The sequence below is a fragment of the Toxorhynchites rutilus genome, chromosome 3, assembly GCF_029784135.1.
Source record: "Toxorhynchites rutilus septentrionalis strain SRP chromosome 3, ASM2978413v1, whole genome shotgun sequence".
NCBI lineage: Eukaryota > Metazoa > Arthropoda > Insecta > Diptera > Culicidae > Toxorhynchites > Toxorhynchites rutilus.
The window spans coordinates 104,594,617-104,619,452 of NC_073746.1; the positions used below are offsets into that span (position 1 = coordinate 104,594,617).

Sequence of the window (24,836 nt, forward strand, 5' to 3'; positions counted from 1 at the left end):
AATCTACGTAACAAATTGGATACAATTCGGAAAATCGAAATTTTTAATAGATCAGAAAAGGTCGATTTTCGGTCAAATTTTTTTTTCGAGCTGACACCAGATCTTGACGTTTCATGCATTTTTAAGTCATTTGGCATCGAAAAAAAAATCGATTTTCCGAATTTCCTTTACTTCTCCCTTGGAAGATTTTCGAGGATAAAAAATCATAACTTTGAGCGCTTTGAGGCACCCCTAAATCAAGATTTGGAGATTTCGTGAATGTTATCGAAAATAGTGCTGAAGTAATCGAATAGAGCTGGATATAATCTCGTTTATCTATTGGTATTTATTTTTTGGCCTCATCATTCTTATTTATTTGGTCATCAAATTTATTATGACTTTGCACCAATTGACAGTATCCAACGCTGAATGGATATGCGATATTGTTCATTCTCAGTTTTGATAATTTCCATTTCAATTTTTAAAATGTTTTCGTATTGTTAGTGATTTTTAATTTGTTTCTGTCTGTGACCATACATTTAAGCCGAAATGAATTATTTTCTTGAAGTCAAAAATTCTGGTTTCGGCGTCCAACTTTCCCTTTTCTGGCTCAAAATGTATGTTCTCACGTACGTAGGTGTTCGGCTCGACATCCTTGGTAAAAAAATTGGTTTCATGCGGAGTACCTAAAGCACAACGCCCCGGATGTTCAAGGGAAGCAAAGTTTATTTCGTGATAAAAACAAATGTTGTGCTGTACTTGAACATTTTATTTGCTGTATCTTGAGTGCGATGCCTTTCGATGATCTGCTGTTTGTACTCCCAAGTTAATAATGGAGCTGCTACTCGGTGTGCTTAAGCCATGATATCAAATCAAAGACGAAGCGGTAATTTTTCATTCAAACTTAAATATCTCGGTGTGGGAAGGTCCTACAGGAACGTTCTTGGAACCAAACAAAAGCTGATTGATTAGGTTATATGGATTTGCTGTTGAGTTGGTTGGCAATAAATTGATTTTTCATTTCTTCCCGATATTATTGCCTACTACACCTACACACACCAGGATACAAATATGTACGTTAAATATTCCAATACCTGAAATTTGTAGCTTCGAAATGATACGCCTCCCATCGATATGCGTTGATTTTTCACGAAGATACAGCATGTCAAAAATCACTTAAAATTTCCGACTTCGCACTCTGTTCCTCTAATTTTTTTGTCGAGTGTGGTACATTTTTAAAAATTTACTTCTTTCTTTTTTTGCAAATTTCAGACCTGCTTCAACACTTCTACTAGAAAAATGAAATCATTTGGAAAATAATATAAAATGGCCTGAGAATGAGGTAAAAGTCAACGGTATTCAGTTCACGAGTTACAACGATGTAAATGATTCTGATTCAGTAATCTACGAAATAGTAAAAACAATCAACTAGCGATAGATTTATTTTAGTTTTATTCAAAGATAATTATGTTCATATCTACAATTTAAAATAATATGTATTAATTGTACGACTCAGGGCACTTTTCAGCCCCATTCTAATACGGCGCATAAAACGCTGTTCTTCCCCGATATCCGCCCCGATGTGGGTGACGTGTTGCCCCTGGCTGTGAACCATGATAGCACGCACCCCATGTCATTCCTGATCCTCGTCGTCCTCGTGATCCTCGGGGAAACAGCCGATTGGTTGCGCACATTCCTGGTAGATTGGTACGCTTCGGACAAACTTTTATCGGTCTTCCCCGGAAAAGGGTTTCATTCAGCACTAGTGCAGTCTCGACGAATTCCTTCGATCCAAACTCGATGTAGGCAAACCCCTTTGGCTGACCGTTGGCCTTATTGCACATAATATTCACGCGGTAAATCACGCCGCACCCGTAGAAATGGGTTTCCAACTCTTCTGCTGTTGCTCCATAGTCCACATTTCCAACGTAGATAGAGCGAGCGTCGACCTCTGCCTTTTCTTCCGGGGTTAGGATCGGTGACGTCGATTTGGATACCGGCAGCATCATTTGCAAAGCAATCTCATCCTGCAGCTGTTTTAGTTTCTCCAACTCTTCTGCGATTTCCTTAGCGCGGGCCTCCAATTTTGGATCGTCGTTTGGAGCTTTGATTGTGTCATCCTCTTTCGCTTGCTTGGAACTATCAGTGCTCGAAGCATTACTTTCGTAAGAGTAGTCTAGCAGATCTTCATTTGCCATTTTGAAATATTTCAACAAATGCGGTCAAGAATTACAACTCTGTAGTTTTCAACACTGAAATGATGAATAATCAACTGATGTATTTAAATTTTTCGACATCCTATTTAAACGGTTTAAGTAAGGCTTACCCATGCGTTTATCTACCCGTAATGTTCTACCTGTACTCAAGAAATTCAACGATGGGTAGCCAAATGACGAATATTTACCTAAATCTACGTAACAAATTGGATACAAGGTAACTGTCTGTAATATTAATGTTATGCGTTAGCGATAGCAGCGGTAAATGAATTTTTAATGAATCCAAAAATTTTACATCAAGAGTAAATCTTTTTCCTTGTAGGAATTTTTGTGTTGTACTAAAGAGATTCTACAGTCTACAGTCTACAGATTTCAGACATTCGTTTAGCCGCACTTGAAAAAAAAAAACTTGAAACACTTACAAAACAACTAGGAATGCTCTTTTTATCGGGATACTTATTTGCTGTAGTGATAGTATATTTAAGTCACTTTTATTGAAAGGACGTGCGTCACAATCACACACACACACAAGGAGGCATCGGTGGATATAAACGTTTTTTTCCCGAGACATACGTTTAGCCGCAAGGCATAAAAATCGAGTTTTCGCATAATCACCAAGCCTGTATCTGTGTTTTTTGAAATAATACTAGGGAATGTTCAATTTACAAGATAAATATTAGATGTGCAACGTAAGAAGTTGGTCAGATTAGTGATTTACGTAGAATTTAAAGGAATGGCGAAAGGTATTCTAGTGACGGAAGAGGGGCGGAAAATAATAAAGATATTCAGTGAACAAAAGTTTTCTATTCGCTCGATCGTAACAAAAATTGGTCGATCTGAGAAAGTGGTACTGAATTTCTCTAAATAGCACCAGAAATATGGGATATAACGACCAACAAATGGGAACACCAAAGTTACTTTGCGTCTTAAAGTTCGAATAAGACACGAAGCAACCAGGAACCGATGTCCTGCTCATACATTAATGCAGAATCGGTTGTTCCAGTAACGAAGAGGCATATTGCGCGCATCTTGAATGAGTCACCAAACATCATGTGGAAGAAACCTCAAGGGAAGCCGAAACTGGCCGCCACCCATAAGCAGAACCATCTCATTTTCGCCCGACAATACATGGAATGGAAACTAGAATGGAGAAATGTTGGGACTGTTACAGTTGCTATTGGTACAATTTAAATCAACGGCATGTCGTGAGATCGAAGCGAAACTTTGGGGGCGGAAGTTTGACAGTGTGGGGAGCCGTTTCATATCACAGCAAGCTTCCCATTTGTTTCAGTTTCACCCGAATGAACTCCGAAAAGTATCCTCAATTACTGAAGGACGTTTTGATTGGCCATAATTAGAATAACGCTACCGAGGATGTCGTTTTTTCAGCAGGATTATGCATAGATCCACGTTTCCAAGCAATCGAAGGCATGGTTTGCCGAGAATTACATTCCGCTTCTTGAATGACCTGCTTGCAGTCGATTGCAACCTCATAGAGAACCTATGGAGAATCTTGGCCGATATGGTCTATGCAAACGGATGACATTTTGACAACATTTCCAGTCTCAAGGCAATTACTAGGAGTTACTATTCAGGAGTGTTGGGCTATAATCAATATGGCAACACTTTGAAAGCTGTTTGACTCGATGCCAAATCGAGTTTTCAAAGTGATCAGAGATGGAGGTGAACATACTAAATATTAGCTACCGATTAGACTCGAAATTTGCCGCATAAATTTCCTTTTATTGAAATTTTAGGATGCGGCTAAACGAATGGCCACCCTGATTCAACATATTTTAATTACTTAGAAAACAAATAGTGAATTTATATGAATTCGATGAAAATAAACAATAATAGTCATTCTTGAACAAAACTGTACAAAGAAAAAAAACTTTAAAAACTTTAAAATATTGAGGAAAAATAGGGTGCGGCTAAACGAATGTATACCACTGTACAGTAAGCCTTGAAGTCTTACACAAAGAATTCAGATAAAGAGAAGATATTGAGTTCTTTCAATGAACACTCCTAGAAAATTCTATTCCAAGATTTTTCCACACAAAGAACTATGGAACATTGTTTGGGGTTAAGGCAAATGTAGTGGACTATGTAAAAGAGCAATTCCCAGCACAATGGTTGAACCTCTCCCTTTTGACGTAGGATTACGTCTTTCGGGAACATATTGGGGTACAAATTGAAAATCGAAAACCGAGTACATCGTGAAAATTGTCCAATTTCAAACGCTTATTGCTCAGTCATTTCATGATGGATTGATGAAATTTTTACGTCAGTCGATTTTGGCACTCCATAAAATTTTTTTACATTGAAGAAAATAATATATGTCATGAAACTAACTATCAAAAAATTGAAAAATCTCAACCCCTATTCTGACAGAAAAACTCGCTTCTGATTGATCGAAATTGACGACACATGTGACGGGTCCCTAACAGAGACATCAAAACCAAGCTGCCTGGGGGAAATCGGCATTGCAAATACATGAAAGTAGGAGGAACTTTTGTTCCTAGCGAAATGTGTTCCTTAAACCATTAAATCCAAATCATTATCAGAGAGTTTAAAGATGTAATTCTTCAAACATATGCAAAATCAACAGATAGCCTAACGGAATCCTATGTCAAGTATGCGGTCGTGTCTCGGACACAACCCTCCTGTGATTTTCTTTTAATTTTGTACATATGGTGACAGAAAAAATAATGTTTTAAATACAACGTTGAAAAATATTACCCAAAAATTCTATTTAATGTTAAAAACTTTTGGATCTAAAAAGACCTACTCTTCGATACTTTTTGGTATATTATTATTAGCAAACTATTTCAATTCAACAAGTTTTGAATATTTTCAATACTTTTTTAAAATGGAGGCATTAGTTTTTAAAAATTTATGAAATTTCAATACTTTGAGAAATCGTAACCACTTAGGATAAGTAATATGAAAAATTCAATCTATATTTGATTCAACATAAAAAATAACCATATGTAACGTTTTTGTCCTACGACTAACCGTTTTCGAGGTATGACCAATTTCACCTCAGTCGTAAGAATGGAGAATGAGAATGAACCAAGGAATGACGCTTCTAATCAAGCAGCAGTTATTTCGCACGACTATCTGAAATATAATGATGGAGCAGTTAAAACTAGTTCATATGATAGATAGTTCAAAAGACACGACATTGCTTTCGCTAATTTAACTATGTCACTAGGGAAAAAATCATCCTAATCAAACAAACCAAATACATAGTTTCGTTAATTTGAAATGATAAACCAGGTTTTTCATACGAACGATCTCAATTCTAAAGAGTTTTTGTTCATTTGTCTGAAAACAATGCGTTCTCTCAATTAATTTAGAACGCAGTTTCACATAATTGGATACTACAAAACAAGGCACTTTGAAGTATACTGCCAGAATATTCAATACCAGATTGGATGCATATATGATGTCGGACAATTCAATTTTACGACAGTGCATACCATGAAGCAGATGTTTGTTATACCCAATTTCGACTTAACCTGTCATGAAAAATAAAATCAGATTTTTCGCATTTTATACGAATTTAGATATAAAAAATGTACGCTTCGATCGACATCATATACGATTGTGATTCGATCCCACTTTTTATACGACTTCGAATATACCAAGTTATGCGATTTAATGTTTGCTGGGTACCCACAACTGCCAATATTTGCCAGAGGTTATATTTCAGCTCCTAGCTGTAGTGTTTACGGCGAAAGACTGCTCTCAGTAGCTGGCCTGGTGTACGAAGCAAGGTCTAACCGAATGTCATCATCAACTGCTGAAAGCTATTGTTGTTATGATTTATTTTATAAGATTGCAATATTCTGATCGTTCTCTCCACATTCGTTTACAGAACTACAGAAATATTACATCCCTTATGTGTAAAGGGTGTGTCACATCAAATTGCATCACGGAAAAAACGCTGTAGAAATTTAATTTTTAGGAATTATATCTTCAGCTTTCGCTTATAATCAGATAAGAGTGTATAGATCACGTTGGCCATGCTTCACTGTCAATTTTTCGTAAATTTGGAAAAATGTCGTCGAACGAAAAAGAGCGTCGTGAATTAATCCTGTGCACTCATTTCGAGAATCCGGAGTTGTCACATCGGGACATCGGTAAGATGCTGGGAATCGTCCAATCCACGGTCAGCAGAGTACTAAAACGATACTTCGAGAACCTAACCATCGACCGGAAGGTGAAGAACGGCAAAAATGGATGCTCCGTCAGTGAAAAAGATCACAAGCGCGTAGTTAAGCAGTTTAGACGTGATCCGAGAAGTTCGGTCCGGGATGTCGCCAATAAGCTGAATTTGTCAAGTTCATTCGTCCAGCGGACCAAGCAGCGAGAGGGCCTGCGTACATACAAGGTTCAGAAGGCTCCTAACCGCGACGAAAGGCAAAACATGGTGGGGAAGACGCGAGCCCGGAAGCTGTACACCGAAATGCTGACGAAGCCGCATTGCCTGGTAATGGACGACGAAACCTACGTCAAAGCGGACTTTCGTCAGCTGCCGGGCCTGTTGTTCTTCTCCGCAGAGGACAAATTCAGCGTTCCGGAGGAGATTCGCAAGCAGAAACTATCCAAGTTTGCCAAAAAGTACATGGTGTGGCAAGCGATCTGCTCTTGCGGAAAGCGGAGCGCCCCCTTCGTGATGACCGGCACGGTAAACGGGCAGTTTTACCTTCAGGAGTGCCTACAGAAGCGCTTACTACCACTATTGAAGCAGCACGAGGGCCCGATCATCTTCTGGCCGGATCTCGCTTCGTGCCACTATTCAAAGGACGTGTTGGAGTGGTACGAAGCCAACGGGGTCACCTTCGTGCCAAAGGAAATGAACCCGCCCAACGCGCCGGAGCTTCGCCCAATAGAGAAATATTGCGCGATTATGAAGCAGGCCCTCCGGAAGAACCCAAAAGTTGTCAAATCGGAGGCGGACTTCAAGAGAAAATGAATTTGTGTTCAAAAAAAAACTACAACCTGACGTTGTACAGAACCTTATGGACGGGGTAAAGAGGAAGGTGCGAGCATACGGGCTTGGGCTCGAAGTATGAATAAAAAGAAAATACCAACAGTTGTTTAATAGTTTTTATTTTACTGTCTAATATTTTCAAAAGGATCGGTCTACTGGGCGAATTTCTATAGCGTTTTTTCCGTGATGCAATTTGATGTGACACACCCTTTACCCCCAACGTTTTGTTTCTAAATAACTGTGTCAAATTGATCATATACTATTATCATTCCCAGAACTTTCTTCTTCATCTAATATAGTTCACTTATGTCATTTATTTTTTCCAACCACTTTCATAGCATTGACATTTTAGCAAATATAATTTTAAATCCTTAGAAAGTGTTTCGATTGGAACAAGGAATGAAAATACAGGCATTAGAAAGTTCTAAATGATCCAAGGGTTATACACAGGAAATTTTAATCGAATACTGGTGCAATAGGAATACCCTCTTATTCCAAAAGTAAAATGTATTCCTGTTTTCAAAATTAGCCATGCTCCTGATCCGTATTATTATAATCTTACTCCTACTTTGGTCAACACTTTAAAAAATGAAAAACTGTTTTACTGGTTTACTAAACTGGTGGTTTTTTTTCGAAAATAAATTCAATATTTTGTACAAGTTCCAGTATGAGTTCAGGGAAGGATGTACAGGGTTTACCATTTCGGGCTTCCGAAAGTATACAGCCCTGCGCTGACAACCGTTTGACATAGCTGTCAACCAAAGCGTCATATCGTTAGATGAATGTCTGCCATTTTACAATATGCATCGTTTTAGCATCGTACAACGTGTTAATTTTGTTAAATTATACTTTAGAAATGATGAAACACCGGCAAATGTTTTTCGAGTATTACGGACGGATTTTGGTCGTCATGGACGGCCTACAGAGCACACAATCGCTAATGTAGTGCGTAAATTCGAACAAACTGGATCCGTAGCGGATATTGTGAAACCTGTGCATCATCGTAATGTGCGTTCGGTCGAAAATAATGCTGCTGTTGCTGCCAGTGTGGAGGATGACCCGAATGTTTCGATTCCACGGCGTGCTCAGCAATTGGGCTTGTCAAACACATCATTGTGGCGAATTTTGCATTTGGACTTGCACCTACATCCATATAAAGTCCAACTGGTACAAAAATTAGAGCGTGGTGACCATGGAATGCGTCGGGCATACGTCGATTGGGTGAACGAACAACAGCAGCAAAATACTGAATTTTCGCATCAAATTATCTTCAGCGATGAGGCACATTTCGAGCTCGGTGGCTATGTGAACACCCGAAATTTCCGTATATGGGGCTCAGAAAATCTACACGTGATTGTTGAGAGGCCATTGCACCCGCCAAAGGTCACTATTTGGTGCGCATTATGGTCTGGTGGAGTCATCGGGCCGTATTTATTTGAAAATGAGGACGACGAGACGGTAACTGTGAATGGTGAGCGCTATGGCCGCATGTTAACCGATTTTTTTTGCCACAAATTGAAGATATGGATACGGATGACATGTGGTTTCAGCAGGACGGCGCCACGTGCCACACAACACGACCGAACATGGCCATATTGCGAACGATATTTGAGGGACGCATAATTTCGCGTTTTGGTAATGCCAATTGGCGTTTTGGTAATGCCAATTGGATCATGCGATTTGAACCCGCTAGACTTTTTTTTGTGGGGTTATGCGAAAGACCGTGTCTATGCCAACTCTCCGCAAACTCTTGAACATTTGAAAGACAACATTCGTGAAGTTATGACCGAGATACCGCCCCATATGTGCCGAAAAGTCATCGAAAATTACCTGTTCCGGATCAAGGTGTGCGAGGAAGCCCTATGTGGACATTTGAATGATGTTGTATTTCATACATAATGGCATAAACCAATCTTTAATTTGAAATAAAAGTTTCATCGAAATTCGTATTCTAAGTGAGTTTTATTTTCCCGGCCAGAACGGAATTGAAGCCGAACCTCCATCGTGATCATTTGTGACGCTAAACACTCCACCACGGGAGCACTTGATGCGATGCCAAAGTACTCGAATAAGTGGTTCAAATTTTATACCTAGTTGAGATTCTTATGCTAAATATGATGCCTCAATTGTATTTGATTGATTTAATTTTGATTTAATTGTAATTGTATTGTATTTTGAGTGACAAACTCGAAAATATAATGGCGAGAGAAGTGTTTTTGACGAAAAAACCCCTGCCTTGCTCGAGAATTGAATCAGTAATTTATGGCATTACACTGGGTTATATTTTTTTACGCAATTTTGTTTGCGTGATTTTGTTTTACGTGAGAGCGTGTACGAGTGTGGTTATGACGAGCGAGAAGAATCTTTTTTACGCGATTCTCTCGAAATTACGCGATTTGCTCGAAATCACGCGATTTTTTTGAAAGTGTTTTGTGGGTGTTTTTATTTTTTCCCCCCCATAATACATAGAAACTTGACGGATTACAACCAAACCAAACCTGTCTAACCGCTCTACAATTAGTTCTCCTACAACACCCAACTCAGCAGAATTAGTAGATCAACTACAGATTATTAAAACCACCGTTCATGAGCATCATCCGTTGAAACTTGATTACGTAAATCGCTACGTTGTAAGAGCTGCACACAATTTTAACGGAAACATTTGTTGGATCGCTACGTCACAACGCGATTTGCTTCATAAACACAACGAAAACACGTTTTTGGAGCCCCTCGTGTCGGGTGATGGAAAATGGATGACTTACCAGAATGTTGAGTGATGAAAAAAACTTGGGGAAAGCTGCCTCCAAAGCCGGTCTTAACTAAAAAAAAATCAAAATCAACAAGCAAACAGTCGATAAATTCGAACAAGTAATGAAAGTATTAAATTAAAGGATAAAATTTAAAAAAAATCACGATGCAATGAGTCATATAACATACCATCGGCCAGTTTTGTAAAGATCCTCCGCCGTTGGTTGTTTTGGTTTGTAAGAGGACCCTTGGATTGTATGTAAACCTGATTCATCCTGTTTTTTGTACTCTTTACAATGGAAATTATTAGTCCAAGTTTTCCCGGTTGGAAATAAGAACTGTAATAATAGCTCTCCGGTCCGCACATGTATAATGCTAACATTGAACTAAATTCACCTGATACAAAGCTGTAGCAAGCTTTTTTTTATCAATATATATGATCGACTGATTAAGCTTACCCAGTGCGTGAATCCCGAATTATTAGCACTACGAACAAATATTTCGAGGCTTTTCATATATGTACGAATTTCAAATATGTGCGAATAGCCACAGAGTATTGAGAAAGGAATACGTTTCAGAATGTGATATCACTCAAGAGAAACTTTTTGAATTCAAAGACAATATAATAAAGATTTTCTATAACTATAACGAGCAACGTCAGATTTAAAGTGGAATCATGTTTAATGATGAAACTATGGTAATTATATCTACAATCAAATGAAATCATGCACCGCTGATATATTTCCCTCTAAAGTGTGGACGATGAATTCAAAGGAATTTTGATTATTGAAGATCCCAACAACATTTTCTAAATGGCCAGCATGAAAAATACGAGAAAAAAAATCACAGGAGGGTTGTGTCCGAGACACGACCGCATAGTTAACGTAGGATTCCGTTAGGCTATCTGTTGATTTTGGATATGTTTGAAGAATTACATCGTTAAACTCTTTGATAATGATTTGGTGACCAAACGACCCGTTCTCGAGCGGGAACACATCTTGGTTTTTATTTATGAAAATTGAAATAAATCGTTTCATATATGAAGTAATTTTCAACACAACTGCTACCATATATTTTACGCTTACACTTGTAATAAATTTTTCACAATACACGATCAGTCATTCATATGCAATTCCACGAAGTAACATTTCGGTGGGAGCAAAAGCTCCCCCTACTATCATGTATTTGCAAAGCCGATTTCCCCCAGGCAGCTTGGTTTTGATGTCTCTGTTAGGGACCCGCCACACGTGTCGTAAATTTCGACCAATCAGATGTGGTTATTTCCGTCAGGATAGGGGTTGAAATTTTTCAATAGTTCGATAGTCAGTTTCATGACATATATTATTATCTTCAATATAAAAAATTGTTTGGAGTGGCGAAATCGATTGACGCAAAAATTTCATCAATCCATCATGAAATGACTGAGTAATATGCGTTTGAAATTGGACAATTTTCACGATGTGCTCGATTTTCGATTTTCAATGTTCCCGAAAGACGTAATCCTACGTCAAAAAAAAAACATGTTCTGGAGGGCTAGAATTTTTGAGCTGCGTGGAAGATGGCAGAAGATTGTGGAACAAAATAAGAAGAATGTAGAATAAAATATCAATATACGTAAGTCTGCCTATAAAAATAATGCTATTGTTCACCCAAAAATCGGCACAAACTATCCGGACAACCCAATATAAGCTGATTTGTTCTTGATTTTTATTTTCATTCTTCTTGATTTTTGAAAATTTCAGTTGGCAACCCTGATTACAACCATAGATTTCAGTGAGCAAATTAACCACAGGGAGCAAATCAGCATACTTTTCGTACCAAATAATCACATACAGTTCAGATTTGGGCAACAAGGCTCGGATAAAAGATGTGAGTATTGAGGTAATTATAATCACTAAAGAGATTGAGTGTGCTCAGCGCAGCCAGTAAATTAATACCTGACAGTAATGTGTGTATTTTATGGCGGGTTTACATTAGGGAGATCTATAGCTATAGATGGATTTATTTACGTGAATATAGGTGTAAACGGGTGAGAATAAATATGATACACTTATTCGAGGTATATATAACTTGAATAAATTCAGCATATGTAAACGCTTGTGAATTTCTCACTGGTGAGAAATCACTAAAGTTGGATGCAGTTCTACTTCAGGTGAATAAATTCACCGAGAATATGAATATATTCATTATAGAAGTTCACGCCAGTGTAAACAGTTGATGCGATTTCTATAAATCTCATCATATTTCTTCACATGAATATATCACTAGTCTAAACCCACCCTTATGCTTAATTTTGTTGAATTATCAAAACAATTATGATGTTTTGCTTTTGTCAGGCTGAATCCCAAGGTTAAAATGTGAAACACAAGTGTAAAAAAATTGCTGTTCTCCGTTTTTTTAATTATCATTGCTATCATTTAATTAAGTTCTATACTCAAGGATGTTTGTTCGGAAGGGTCGGGTTCAATGACGAAGGGTGAAACACAAAAAAGCATGATGAAAATGATAGAGAAGTGAGAGATAGCGAAAGCTTGATGTTTTCTATTGCGGGAGGTGGACGTTAATTTTGGTGCTTCCGAAAGAAACAAGGATGTGTGTTTCATAAACTACTTCACTTCACAATGCATTAGGGTGAATTACCTGTTTACGTGAGAAATCAAAATAACTTACCATTTTTGCACGGCATGACAGTACATAATACTGGAAGTAATCAAATCGTTCACTCCTGACACATGATTCAGAAAACATCCAAACGTACACTCCAACTTGATGGTATGGCTCGCAATCGCACAACAATGTTTGCCAACATCAACCCGAGGATAAAGATGTCCGTATTGTCAGCACTGAATTTATGTTCATTTAAGCTATCAATTTATCTTCTATTCTGTGCACTGCTCAAATTTCGTTTTTATCTATTCTGCTCCAGCAGAAAGTGAACTAAATCCTGAGTCCTCGAAATAACTACTTCTCCCTCTTCCCACTCCCATTCACACATTTGACGAAACAAAACTCCCGTCGCAAGCGTCGAAACAAAACTCCCGACAAAGCGAATGACAGTGCCTGTCGCGGGGGTCGAAACAAGCAACAAGACAAGAGAGGAGTGGATGACATGCTGACTTTAGTGGACTTTGCAGAAATAGAAGAAAAAGAAATCGTTTTATCTAGATTGCATTTTGATATTTGCGGTGAAATGGAGTGTGAAAAAGACATTGTCTTAACTGACCCCAACATAAGCCATTCGCTTCGGGGAGCGCTTTTCCGTTGATGGCTCCGTGGCTTATGCCACCGTGTGACAGGAATGTTCACTTCGTGCTTCTTGCGGTTGCTCAGCGCGGGATAGTGCTGAAAGAATTTTATTGCTATTTACAGCTGGATCGTTGGTGCCACACAGGAAAGACAGAAGGTATAATCGATTGAAAGAAAAACGTTTTTATTTGTTGATGACAGGTAGATACTTACCCTGGAATGAATGTAACAGCATTATTTCCGTTTTCCAGAGAGAGCGATTCGAGCAATGTGGTTTTCTTTGTATTTTATCTCATTGAAACGGTTACCTAGAATACTCCATGATAATTCTACGCAATCATGATTTTCCGCGCCGTCCTGTAGCTTGCTCTTGTTACAGTGATGGGCGAGAAAAAAATACACCCCCATTTGGAATCAAAGTGTTTCAATATTAATAGTTTTTTGAAAATTTTTGGTATTCCTGTCAATACTACGTAAAAGTAATTCGTAGACCATTTTGCCTTGCCAGTATCGTTGATTTATTTTATAAAAAAAATTACTTTTGTTCCTAAATGGGTGGTTTTAGGGTATGCCATAAGAAATCCACTTAAAATCCATTGTTTATTTAAAAATAAAAATAAAAATGAAAAAATGAAAACAAATAGTTAAAAGTCAATATGACCCCCTTTGGTCTCAATAACCAACTGACAACGCTTTGGCATACTTCCCACGAGGTTCCGGAGGTGTTGCTGTTTCAGCTTGTTCCAAGCCTTCGCAACAAAATGGTTTTGCTTGTGACAAAATTAGTTTTACTAAATTCTCAATAAGATTCAAGCCGGGGCCACACCATTGATTCGATCCGGGCTGATCGGAAGAATACTGCTGTTTTCTCCGCAGTCTGCTTCAGGTTCTTATCTTGCAGTGTGAATTCTTCCGAGTTCTCACACAAAATGTCGATGTAACCATCGGTAGTCATAATACCGTTGACCGGCGGTAAGCTTCCCACTCCAACCTACGAGAAACAGCCCCACACCATGATTGTTGATGGTACCGGTCCTGGAGGCCCTCTGAGTCACCTTTTCTTGTCAAACAGCTCGAACTTGGCCTCGTCCGACCAAATAACGCGCATCCAAAACTCTAGCGGCTTGTTGACATGGTCCCCGGAAACTGAAGTCGTTTTTTACAGTGTTAGTGATCGTCGGTTTCTTCTTCTTCTTCTTTTTGGCTTTAAGAGGGTTTAAACTTTTCAGTTCATTCGCCTCTAAAACATCGTCGGTTGCTTTTTGGTGAAGTAGCTCTTCAGGTCCCGTTCCACCAAGTGTCATCGAATGGTGCGATTGGAACGATCCAAATTCAATCTTTCTTCAACCGCCCGAATGGTCATTCGTGGAGTTTTTCTTTACTTCCCGGATGATTAGCGTGTCCTTTCTTGCATCAGTCTTACGTTTCGGTTCTCTTCCCGGTCGATCGATCATGCTGCCGTGCATCTGATGCTTGGTTGCTTTCGTGGTGGTGTGGTGTGGTGACGATGGTTGCTTTTGTGATGAATATATGAAATGGGGAAATCGTCATAGCACATACATGTAAGCTTACTACTTTTTTATGTGTTCCCGTATACGGATGCAAAATCATGGTTACTAGGCTCTATTCAGGACCCCCAACAAGTTCAGACGAGTTAAATTTCATGTGTATCCTTGTATAAATGATTCCATATCTATGACATTTTTGCGTCAATCGATTTCGGCACTCCATAACAATTTTTAATATTGAAGAAAATAATATATGTGATGAAATAACTATCGAATAATTGAAAAATATCCTAACGGAAATACCCACTTCTGATTGGCGGGTTCCTAACAGATACATAAAAACCAAGCTGCCTGGGGGAAGTCGGCAATGCCAATACATCAAAGTAGGGGGAGCTTTTATTCCTACCGAAATGTATTCACTAACAGAGACATCTAAACCATACTTCCTGGGGGAAATCGACATTGCAAATACATGAAAATAGGGGGAGCTTTTATTCCTACCAAATGTGTTCCCTAACAGAAACATCAAAACCAAGGTGCCTGGGGAAAATCAGCATTGCAAATATATGAAAGACGGGGACATTTTTATATTGCAAGTAAGGTGAGTGATACGTATCATTCTAGCAAATACAATTTGAATTTGGAACTTTAATGTTGGTTGTTTTGTGAACCTTCATATCAATGACCGATCATGTATTGCGAGAAGCACAAATGTAAGTGTAAAGTCGCATTTGCTAGTAGTTGTGTTAAAAATGACTTGATATATGAAATGATTTATTTCAATTTTCATAAATAAAAACCAAGGTGTGTTCCCGCTCGAGAACGGGTCGTTTGATTTAAGCTGTCTGTTTCGTTGTGTTCATTTTCATCCAAGGAAAGTTTATGCGGCGAGAAAAAAATGTAAAAATGGAGATATATTAGAAAAAGTGATTGCTCTACATATAGTATTAGGTGTTGTTAGTCCAATTAAAATCCGCATTGGGTTGAATATACACTCAGAAAGTAAAATTTATAAAAGAAAATTACCTTTTCCATTTCAAATATGTTTTCTTCATATTAAAGTAACATGTTTTTACTGATGAGAAAAAATAATAATTACGTCCAGTATTGGTAATTATCTTATAAAGGGTGTGTCACATCAAATTGCATCACGGAAAAAACGCTGTAGAAATTTAATTTTTAGGAATTATATCTTCAGCTTTCGCTTATAATCAGATAAGAGTGTATAGATCACGTTGGCCATGCTTCACTGTCAATTTTTCGTAAATTTGTAAAAATGTCGTCGAACGAAAAAGAGCGTCGTGAATTAATCCTGCGCACTCATTTCGAGAATCCGGAGTTGTTACATCGGGACATCGGTAAGATGCTGGGAAACGTCCAATCAACGCTCAGCAGAGTACTAAAACGATACTTCGAGAACCTAACCATCGACCGGAAGGTGAAGAACGGCAAAAATGGATGCTCCGTCAGTGAAAAAGATCACAAGCGCGTAGTTAAGCAGTTTAGACGTGATCCGATGAGTTCGGTCCGGGATGTCGCCAATAAGCTGAATTTGTCAAGTTCATTAGTCCAGCGGACCAAGCAGCGGGAGGGCCTGCGTACATACAAGGTTCAGAAGGCTCCTAACCGCGACGAAAGGCAAAACATGGTGGGGAAGACGCGAGCCCGGAAGCTGTACACCGAAATGCTGACGAAGCCGCATTGCCTGGTAATGGACGACGAAACCTACGTCAAAGCGGACTTTCGTCAGCTGCCGGGCCTGTTGTTCTTCTCCGCAGAGGACAAATTCAGCGTTCCGGAGGAGATTCGCAAGCAGAAACTATCCAAGTTTGCCAAAAAGTACATGGTGTGGCAAGCGATCTGCTCTTGCGGAAAGCGGAGCGCCCCCTTCGTGATGACCGGCACGGTAAACGGGCAGGTTTACCTTAAGGAGTGCCTACAGAAGCGCTTACTACCACTATTGAAGCAGCACGAGGGCCCGACCATCTTCTGGCCGGATCTCGCTTCGTGCCTCTATTCAAAGGACGTGTTGGAGTGGTACGAAGCCAACGGGATCACCTTCGTGCCAAAGGAAATGAACCCGCCCAACGCGCCGGAGCTTCGCCCAATAGAGAAATATTGGGCGATTATGAAGCAGGCCCTCCGGAAGAACCCAAAAGTTGTCAAATCGGAGGCGGACTTCAAGAGAAAATGGATTTCTGTTCAAAAAAACTACAACCTGACGTTGTACAGAACCTTATGGACGGGGTAAAGAGGAAGGTGCGAGCATACGGGCTTGGGCTCGAAGTATGAATAAGAAGAAAATGCCAAAAGTTGTTTAATAGTTTTTATTTTACCGTCTAAAATTTTCAAAAGGATCGGTCTACTGGGCGAATTTCTACAGCGTTTTTTCCGTGATGCAATTTGATGTTCTTTAGTTCTAGTCAACGATAAACAGATGGTACTTAATTACCATCCACAGAAGTGCCTATTTAGCCGAGCACAGGGCGAGTGCTGCTACATGCGAATTAGATCTCTTAATTACACATCTAGTGCATTCAGTATTCGAGTTGAATGCCACGTTTGTCGCTGGAAGTGCTGGTTTAGCATAATTCTCTCGGCAGATATATCCCATCAGGGAATCTTCAGTAACATTTAAGTGAGTGTATGTTTAGAGTGCAAATAAACGCTGTTTTAAAAGGGATCGTTGTATGGAGTAGAGAGCAAATAATTCAACTCGGTAGGATAATTGAATGCAGGACGGAGAGGAGGAGGAAGTAAAAATGGTAATCAGAAATGAAATTGAATAGAATTCCTGTCTTACAGACACGCCCCAGACGGTTTGCATTTATGAACTGCACCCGGGATGATTGCTTATGACCCAAAGGCTAATGCAGAAGCATACAAAATTGTGAGTGCTGTTCTATGCTATATACTTTTCTATGTAAAAAAATGTTTAAAATGAATTTAAAAATATTGAAGGAAAATGGTGAAATTCGAAAAAAAATTATCCATATGCAAAGTGGTTAGACAAATACCAAAGGTGTGCTCAATTTTTTTGTATCATTTGTATCATCTTCGTAGGTCATTTCTTTAACGAGTTAAATTTTGGAAGAAAGTACAGATGGAAAAATCTGTTTAAATCAACGAAAACTCAGTACACTATCGTATTTGTGTGATAATATAAAAATCTACCATTACTGTAGTAAGTGTCGTCTTCAATTTTCTCCAATCTCAAAAAAATGGAAGGAAGAATCTGTATCAATTTTTGTGTGGAAAATAAAATTAAGTGCTCGGACGTATTCCGAATGTTGATAATGACATATGGCGTTGACCGGAGCAGAGTTTATCGGTGGTACAGAATACTACAATGCAGTGGACAAAAATCTAAGTCGATCCAAAACACGTACAAGTCGTCTTAACAGATTCTGTCGAAAGTACTCACAAAGAACATTCATATTTTTTTCAATTTTTAAGATCAAAACTCTGAAGCCCTCAATTGACCATCTTTTAGAATAACTACATCCACGCAAAAATCATCAGCGTTGGAGACAGATTTCCGGTCGGAGTCATCGGGCCCTATTATAGAAATCGAGGCGATAAGAATTTTGCTCGTTAACTCTATTTTACTATTATAGAAATCGAGCAATTCGATAGCACCGAGCGAGTGATAACTATCGATGCAAGTGTCAGAACTTTTCGAGTTATTTGGTTCACTTGTTGCATATCTTCAGAGAATTATTTTGTTTTGGCTTGAATCCCTTTAGGAAACATTTCAGAAACGCTTCAATATATGCAATTTGCAACACATGTTCGTTTGCTTTGATCAGCATTTGTTTTACGGTGCTGCCAGAATAGTCTATAAAAGGTAAGTGTTCAATCCAGCATTATTTGTATTAGTCATGTTATAACTTACAATGTAGAATCTAATTCCAGCGCATATTTCAGTGGCTGAAAATGAGTGGCGGAAGAAAAAAAACCAAATCACCACTAGTTTGAACGGCTCCTAAATAATGGAAGCGAGATTGCTCGAGGTTCTTGTGGAGGTAGTCATAGTATATTCCCGGTGTAGGAAAAGTTAAAGGAATTTAGAGAGGAGCTTAATGCACTGAGACCACCAATGCATCTAGGTTCAGAATGGCAGAAAGTAAGTATTTCTTTTACGATACACATAACATTCGTAAGTAAATTTTATCATACTCTTTGAATTTCTTTCAACCGAATTTCCTACCTAAAAATTGCTTACTTTACTAGCATACATTAGTACGTTATTTTTGGCAGCAATTTTCTTTTTTATTGCTATACTATGCCAAACTATACCGCTTTCACTACAATAGATCAAACTAATGGTCGGAGTGTTATAATGCTCTATACCATATGCTAGAGCTATCCTGCAAAACAATAATGATTTTATTTAAATTACAGGTTTGGATTGACATGAGGGGAAAGGTAAAGAAAACACTAGCACGCAACAAGCGAGAATTTAGAGCAACAGGTGGTTGCCCCAATACAATAAAGCTATCGACGCCGCTACAACAAGAAATCGACGCTAAAACAGAATCACATGAATAACAAAAATTGTTTTGCTAAAAAAAAGTGATATTCGTGCATGACTCTTTACGGAATTCCATAGATTTCCTAATAATTATATTTTTTGTACAGCAAATTGTTCCACGCTGTCGTTTTTATTACACATGCATGCGTGCCTTAGGCCTATTAAGCTTTATTTTTTGAGGGAATATCAATTTACTCCAAAACATAACCATATTAACACTTTTGGAAATACATTTTCATAGCAGATGCCTCAAAAATAGATTTGGCATCCTTTATATAGTGCTTCATGAAACATTTCAAACTTGTTTCAAAATATTTCATCACAACCGCTGACATTCGAGCTTGCTATCGAATTGAGCAGTTTTTCTCGATTTCTATAATTCCAGATTTTAATCGGTGTGATAGTGATAGTGATTGTATCGAATCCTCGATTCGATTTCTATAATAGGGCCCATCATTTTCAAATTTCCTCATTACAATTTCTCATTTTACTTCGTATTATTTTTTTGCTCTCGCATGTTGTTTTGATGTGATATTATTTATCAACAGGAGATTCGACAAAACTCATAATCTGATTTGTCGGAATTTTCGCGGAAATGTCGCATTCGAGTAAATGATCATTCGGGTAAATGTTGCATTCGGGTATTAGTTACATTCGGGTGAATGTCATTCGGGTATGTGTTACTTTCGGGTAAATGTCCTTAGGGTAAACTCGTTTCGGGTGAATGTGACACAATCGTTTACGGTTTACGGTTGTTTTACATGTTGAGATTTCCTCTCACGATTCTAGTTATCCACTACGATAAATACAAGCGAAAACTGGCTTTCAACTGATTTTATTCAATCCAACTTTTGGCAAGAGGATAACCTCACCCCTTTTTGTACCTTGAATTATTCGACCGGTCTTTGCCGTAATGATCTCGACTGGTTCTTCCAGATCGACGGCATCTTCCAACAGATGATCGTAACGATTTTTCTCGCGGCCGTTGCTTCACTGGTCTTTGCTCCGCTTATCGTTCTTCCTCATAATGTTCTTCTTGGGACATCGGCTTTTGTAATGTTCAAATCCGTTACATCCGAAGCACTGGATCTCCTTCTTCTGCTCTGCTTTCAACGCAATGTTGTTTTCTCCGCTGGACACCGAAAACCCCGTATCCGCATCCAAAAACATTATCTGATCTGGCCACACTGTCGCACAAATGTTCAAGTATACAAACAATCAGCCAGCTTATGTACCACAGTTGATTTCTATTTCTACACACACACTCGTGTTTTCATAAGGAACTAGTGAAAATGGATTTTTTTACAAACACATCGTGATTAACAACAAACTCAAAAATTTGGAACTTTAGAACGTTGTTTTTTGTAGCTAAACTTGAAAGAAATCTCTTTTCGGTTAGAAAGGCGGGTTCTATGGGAAAAGGGGTTATTTGCACCTTTTGTTTGTACCTTTTTCTTGATTTCACATTTCTATTTTCTATCTTTTTCTATGTATATTTATAAAAATGGTTTTCTGTCTGTCTGTCTAATTCTTATGAACTCGGAAGCTACTGAACCGACTGACATGAAAATTGGTATGTGGGGGTTTTTGGGGCCGGGGAAGGTTCTTTTGATAGTTCGATACCCCTCTCCCTCTCTAACGGGGGGAGGCTGCCATACAAATGAAGCATAAATTTCTGCATAACTCGAAAACTAATCAATCAAATGGAGCCAAATGTAGCATGTGAAGGTTTCAGGGGCCACGATACGTTTTTATGATGAACTAACTGACCCGGATAACTTGGTCCCGCCCAAAATATGTTTTTTGTTATCAATACCTTCAAACATTCACGTTTTCTTACTAAGCGCAAGTTCATGAGTCCAATCGCAGAACTGTTCATTGATTGATCTTCTAATCGACTCCATTGAATTTACCTTTTACTAAATAAATCCTAGTACTTCTACCAAAACTCATCATTGTAATATCAGATTATTTTCAGACACAATTCTCGTTCAAGATTTTTCAACCACTTGCAAATAACATGTTTCTCCGTTACATGGAATAAATGTTTTATACAGAAAATATGATAGAATAAAGACAGCCCCTCCCTTCTCCTCCCCTTAGAGAGGAGGGAGGAGTGTCTATTCATCATAGAGACGTTTCGTTCCCACTGAAATTTTCACATGTCAAATTTGCTCCATTTGCTTGATTAATTTTCGAGTTATGCAGAAGTTTGTTTTTCTTTTGTATGACAGCCTAAGAGAGGGGGGAGGAGTGTCGAACCACCATAGAAACATTTATTGCATCCTAAAACCTCCAAATGCCAAATTTGGTGTCGTTTGCTTGATTAGTTCTCGAGTAATACAAAAATTGGTGTTCCATTTGCATGGCAGCTCCCTCTAAGAGAGAGGGAGCAGTATCTAACCACCGTAAAAACATTTATTGCACCCTAAAACCTTCGCATGCCCAATTTAGTTTCGTTTGCTTGATTAATTCTTGAGTAATGCACAAATTTGTGTTTCATTTGTATGACAGCCCCCCCTTAGAGAGGGAGGTGGAGTGTCTAACCACCATAAAAACATTTATTGCACTTTAAAACCTGCCGATGGCTAATTTTGTTTCATTTGCTTGATTAATTCTCGAGTGATGCAGAAATTCGTGTTTCATTTGTATGGCAGCCCCCCAAAGAGAGGTGGGAGGAGTATCTAACCACCGTGAAAACATTTATTGCACCCTAAAACCTCCACATGCCAAATATGGTTTCATTTGCTTGATTAATTCTCGAGTAATACAGAAGTTTGTATTTCATTTATATGGCTTAAAATGGATTTAAAAAAATGGATGGATTTCTTTCTGTCTGTCTGTCTGATTCTTATGGACTCGGAAACTACTGAACCGATCGACATGAAAATTGGAATATAGGGGTTTTTGGGCCGGGGAATGAAGCATAAATTTATGCATAGCATATGAAGTAATCAAGCCAAAACGAAACAAATTTGGCATGTGAAGGTTTCAAGGGGCAAGAAACGTTTCTCTTGTGAATCGACACTCCTCCCTCCTCTCTAAGGAGAGGCTGTCATACAAATGAAACACAAATTTCTGCATAACTTGAGAGCTAACTAAGCAAATCGATCCAAATTTGGCATGTGGAGGTTTTAGAGAGGTGAAGGTGAGAGGTGTGAATAACTCGAGAACTAATCAAGCAAATTGAATCAAAATTTACATATGGAGGTTTCAGAGAGCAAGAAATGTTTCTATGGTGGTTCGACACTCCTCCCTCCTCTCTCAGGGGAGGCTGCTATACAAATGCCACAACTATTCAGGCAAATGGAGCCAAATTTGGGATGTGAGAGTTTTTAGGTACGAGAAATGTTTCTATGATGATATAACACTTCTCTCTCCTCTGAAATGCAGAAGAGGTCCCATAAAAATAATACACATATTTCAACCAAACATATTCCAACCGAACTTGACAATTGAAAATTTTCGTAAAAGTTTGAAGGAAAATGGGAAAATCCAGAAAATTTAATTCGCATATGTTCTACAATTACATAGTGACAAGCGTTGTAAGTCCATTTGATGTTTGCGTTAATGAAATTGATCTTTGTTCGAAAGTGGAAATGGATTTTATTGTGATAAAACGTACTCATATATCTTCTTCTATCTATATAAATAAAAAAGGAATCACCAAATGTGTTGAAGAAAGCAAAACTCGAGAAAGAAATTGCTGTCTTAGGGCTCTAGGGCTGTCTTTATATCATGTTTTCTGTATCAGACATTTATTTCATGTAACGGAGGGACATGTTATTTGCAGGTGGCTGAAAAATCATGAGCGAGATTTGTATCTGAAAGTAATCTGATATTATAATGACAAGTTTTGGTGAAAGTAGTACGAATTTTATAGTGAAAGGTAATTTTAAAAGGTCGACGAGAAGATCAATCCGTGAACAGCAATACTATATCCCTTGAGGTGACCTCATACTCTTGGCTGTAGCTTTCCAACGAAATCATATATTGAAAAATCCTTTCAGGCTCTAAAATCGTGGTTATGTTACATTAAAATGTCTCTCAAAATAATATCATACATTTTTAGCAGCCCAAAAAAAATGAGTATTACCAGATACCTTTAGAAGTTTATAAGTTTATAAGAAGTTACGTAGTACATACACCCTCCCTTCTTCCCACATATTCCGGTTAGACGCAGTCCCACGTCAAAAAAAAAAAGAATTTCGTGAACAAAATTTCTTCTCCAAAAATGTTCCTGTATCATGTGTGTAACGCTAGTGTAGTAGAGAACCACGAGTAAAAAATTAAAACGTTCACGAATCAATCACGAGAAATTAAGAGTTTCCTCATTTCTTTGGATCGTATATTTTTGTTTGTTCTCATAACGGTAGCGACCTCACTATGGAAACATATACCTAACACGCTCCTTTCGCAAAAGTCAACATAAAACAGGTAACACATGCCGTTCAAGTTGAAAGGCCGCTTTTGTAATAACGCTTATACTCGAGATGGAATTGAAATACCCCCTCCTCTCGTCTTTCCATATATTCAAGTTCAATCAACCAAAACTCGATGGATTCGATTTGATTATAAAGATTAATCTCACAAATTTTGAGCAAAATGCAATAAAGGTAACAACTCGCACGTATCGCGAACGGGATCGTTGTACGCAAAACGTTTATTTTCCTTTCAACTTTCCCATCGGTAGAACACGATACCACCTGCGGAACTTTTCCATCCCAACGAGTAGCTTTCACGGGGAAGATAAAATCGAGCATCATGACGGACTCGAGCGTGTGGAAACGGACTGCTCAAAAGGCTTTTAGTACATACTGTGTAAAAATTTTAATAAAAAGGGTTTGCTGAATATCTCCATCGAACAGCTGCACAAATAATCGCTCAATTTATTGGACTTACCAGCACAACATCAAAGAAACTTGGTGAACTTTAAACCATTGCTAATTATACGCAATGTTTTAGGCTCATCTCCACAAATTAACGCAAAAGTCTGGCATTCTTCGAGCCTAACCAAACTACAAACAGCAACCGTAGCATTATACCCATTAATGCCAACTGTGCCAGTGATAATTTCCGGTTTACCCCATCCACCTTCACCACCATCACCACCGCATTGCATTGGTCTTATTTATTCGATTAGAGTAAAAGCCACTTCCTCGGGCTAAAAAGTTATAAGCTACCCACTGAGGGTAGCAGTTCTTCCGAACTAACTTTTCCCCTTTGAAGCTGGCTGCCGAAATAAAAAGCACAAAGTTTGTTCCGTCGTGTAAAGTAATCCTCAATTAATTGAATCTGCTACATTTGGCCGTTCGCCGGTTTCTTCCAGACGGACCTGATTTTGGCTACTATCAGCCACTTCAGCAGCAAGCAGCATAAGGGATTTATCTTGGAAGGTACCAAAAATAAAAAGCTGGCGAAATAATTCCACCTTCCAGGCAGCTGGTGGCTGATGGTGAACATTTGTACCATACCGGACCTCCGGAAGCTCGGTTGGTTGGCTTTCTGTGCTACTTTCGGGTAATTAATTGCCTTGCGACTGGGAGAGTGTTTAAGTGATTCTGGTGAAGCATATCTTTAATTGTACCGGGTTAGTTTCGACATCT

The 24,836-nt window shown here is 38.5% G+C and overlaps 1 protein-coding gene across 1 annotated transcript; it reads right to left on the minus strand.

The window, feature by feature from the left end:
- Positions 1-1,514: 1,514 nt before the first annotated feature.
- LOC129779469 (polyadenylate-binding protein 2-like) lies at positions 1,515-2,231 on the minus strand. Its single transcript, XM_055786948.1, has one exon. The coding sequence runs from the start codon at positions 2,175-2,177 to the stop codon at positions 1,515-1,517; it is 663 nt and encodes a 220-aa protein (XP_055642923.1). The 5' UTR covers positions 2,178-2,231.
- Between the last annotated feature and the right edge of the window lie 22,605 nt (positions 2,232-24,836).

Excerpts from the sequence above, each read along its gene's own strand:
- LOC129779469 (XM_055786948.1), bottom strand. The coding sequence starts at position 2,177 with ATGGCAAATGAAGATCTGCTAGACTACTCTTACGAAAGTAATGCTTCG.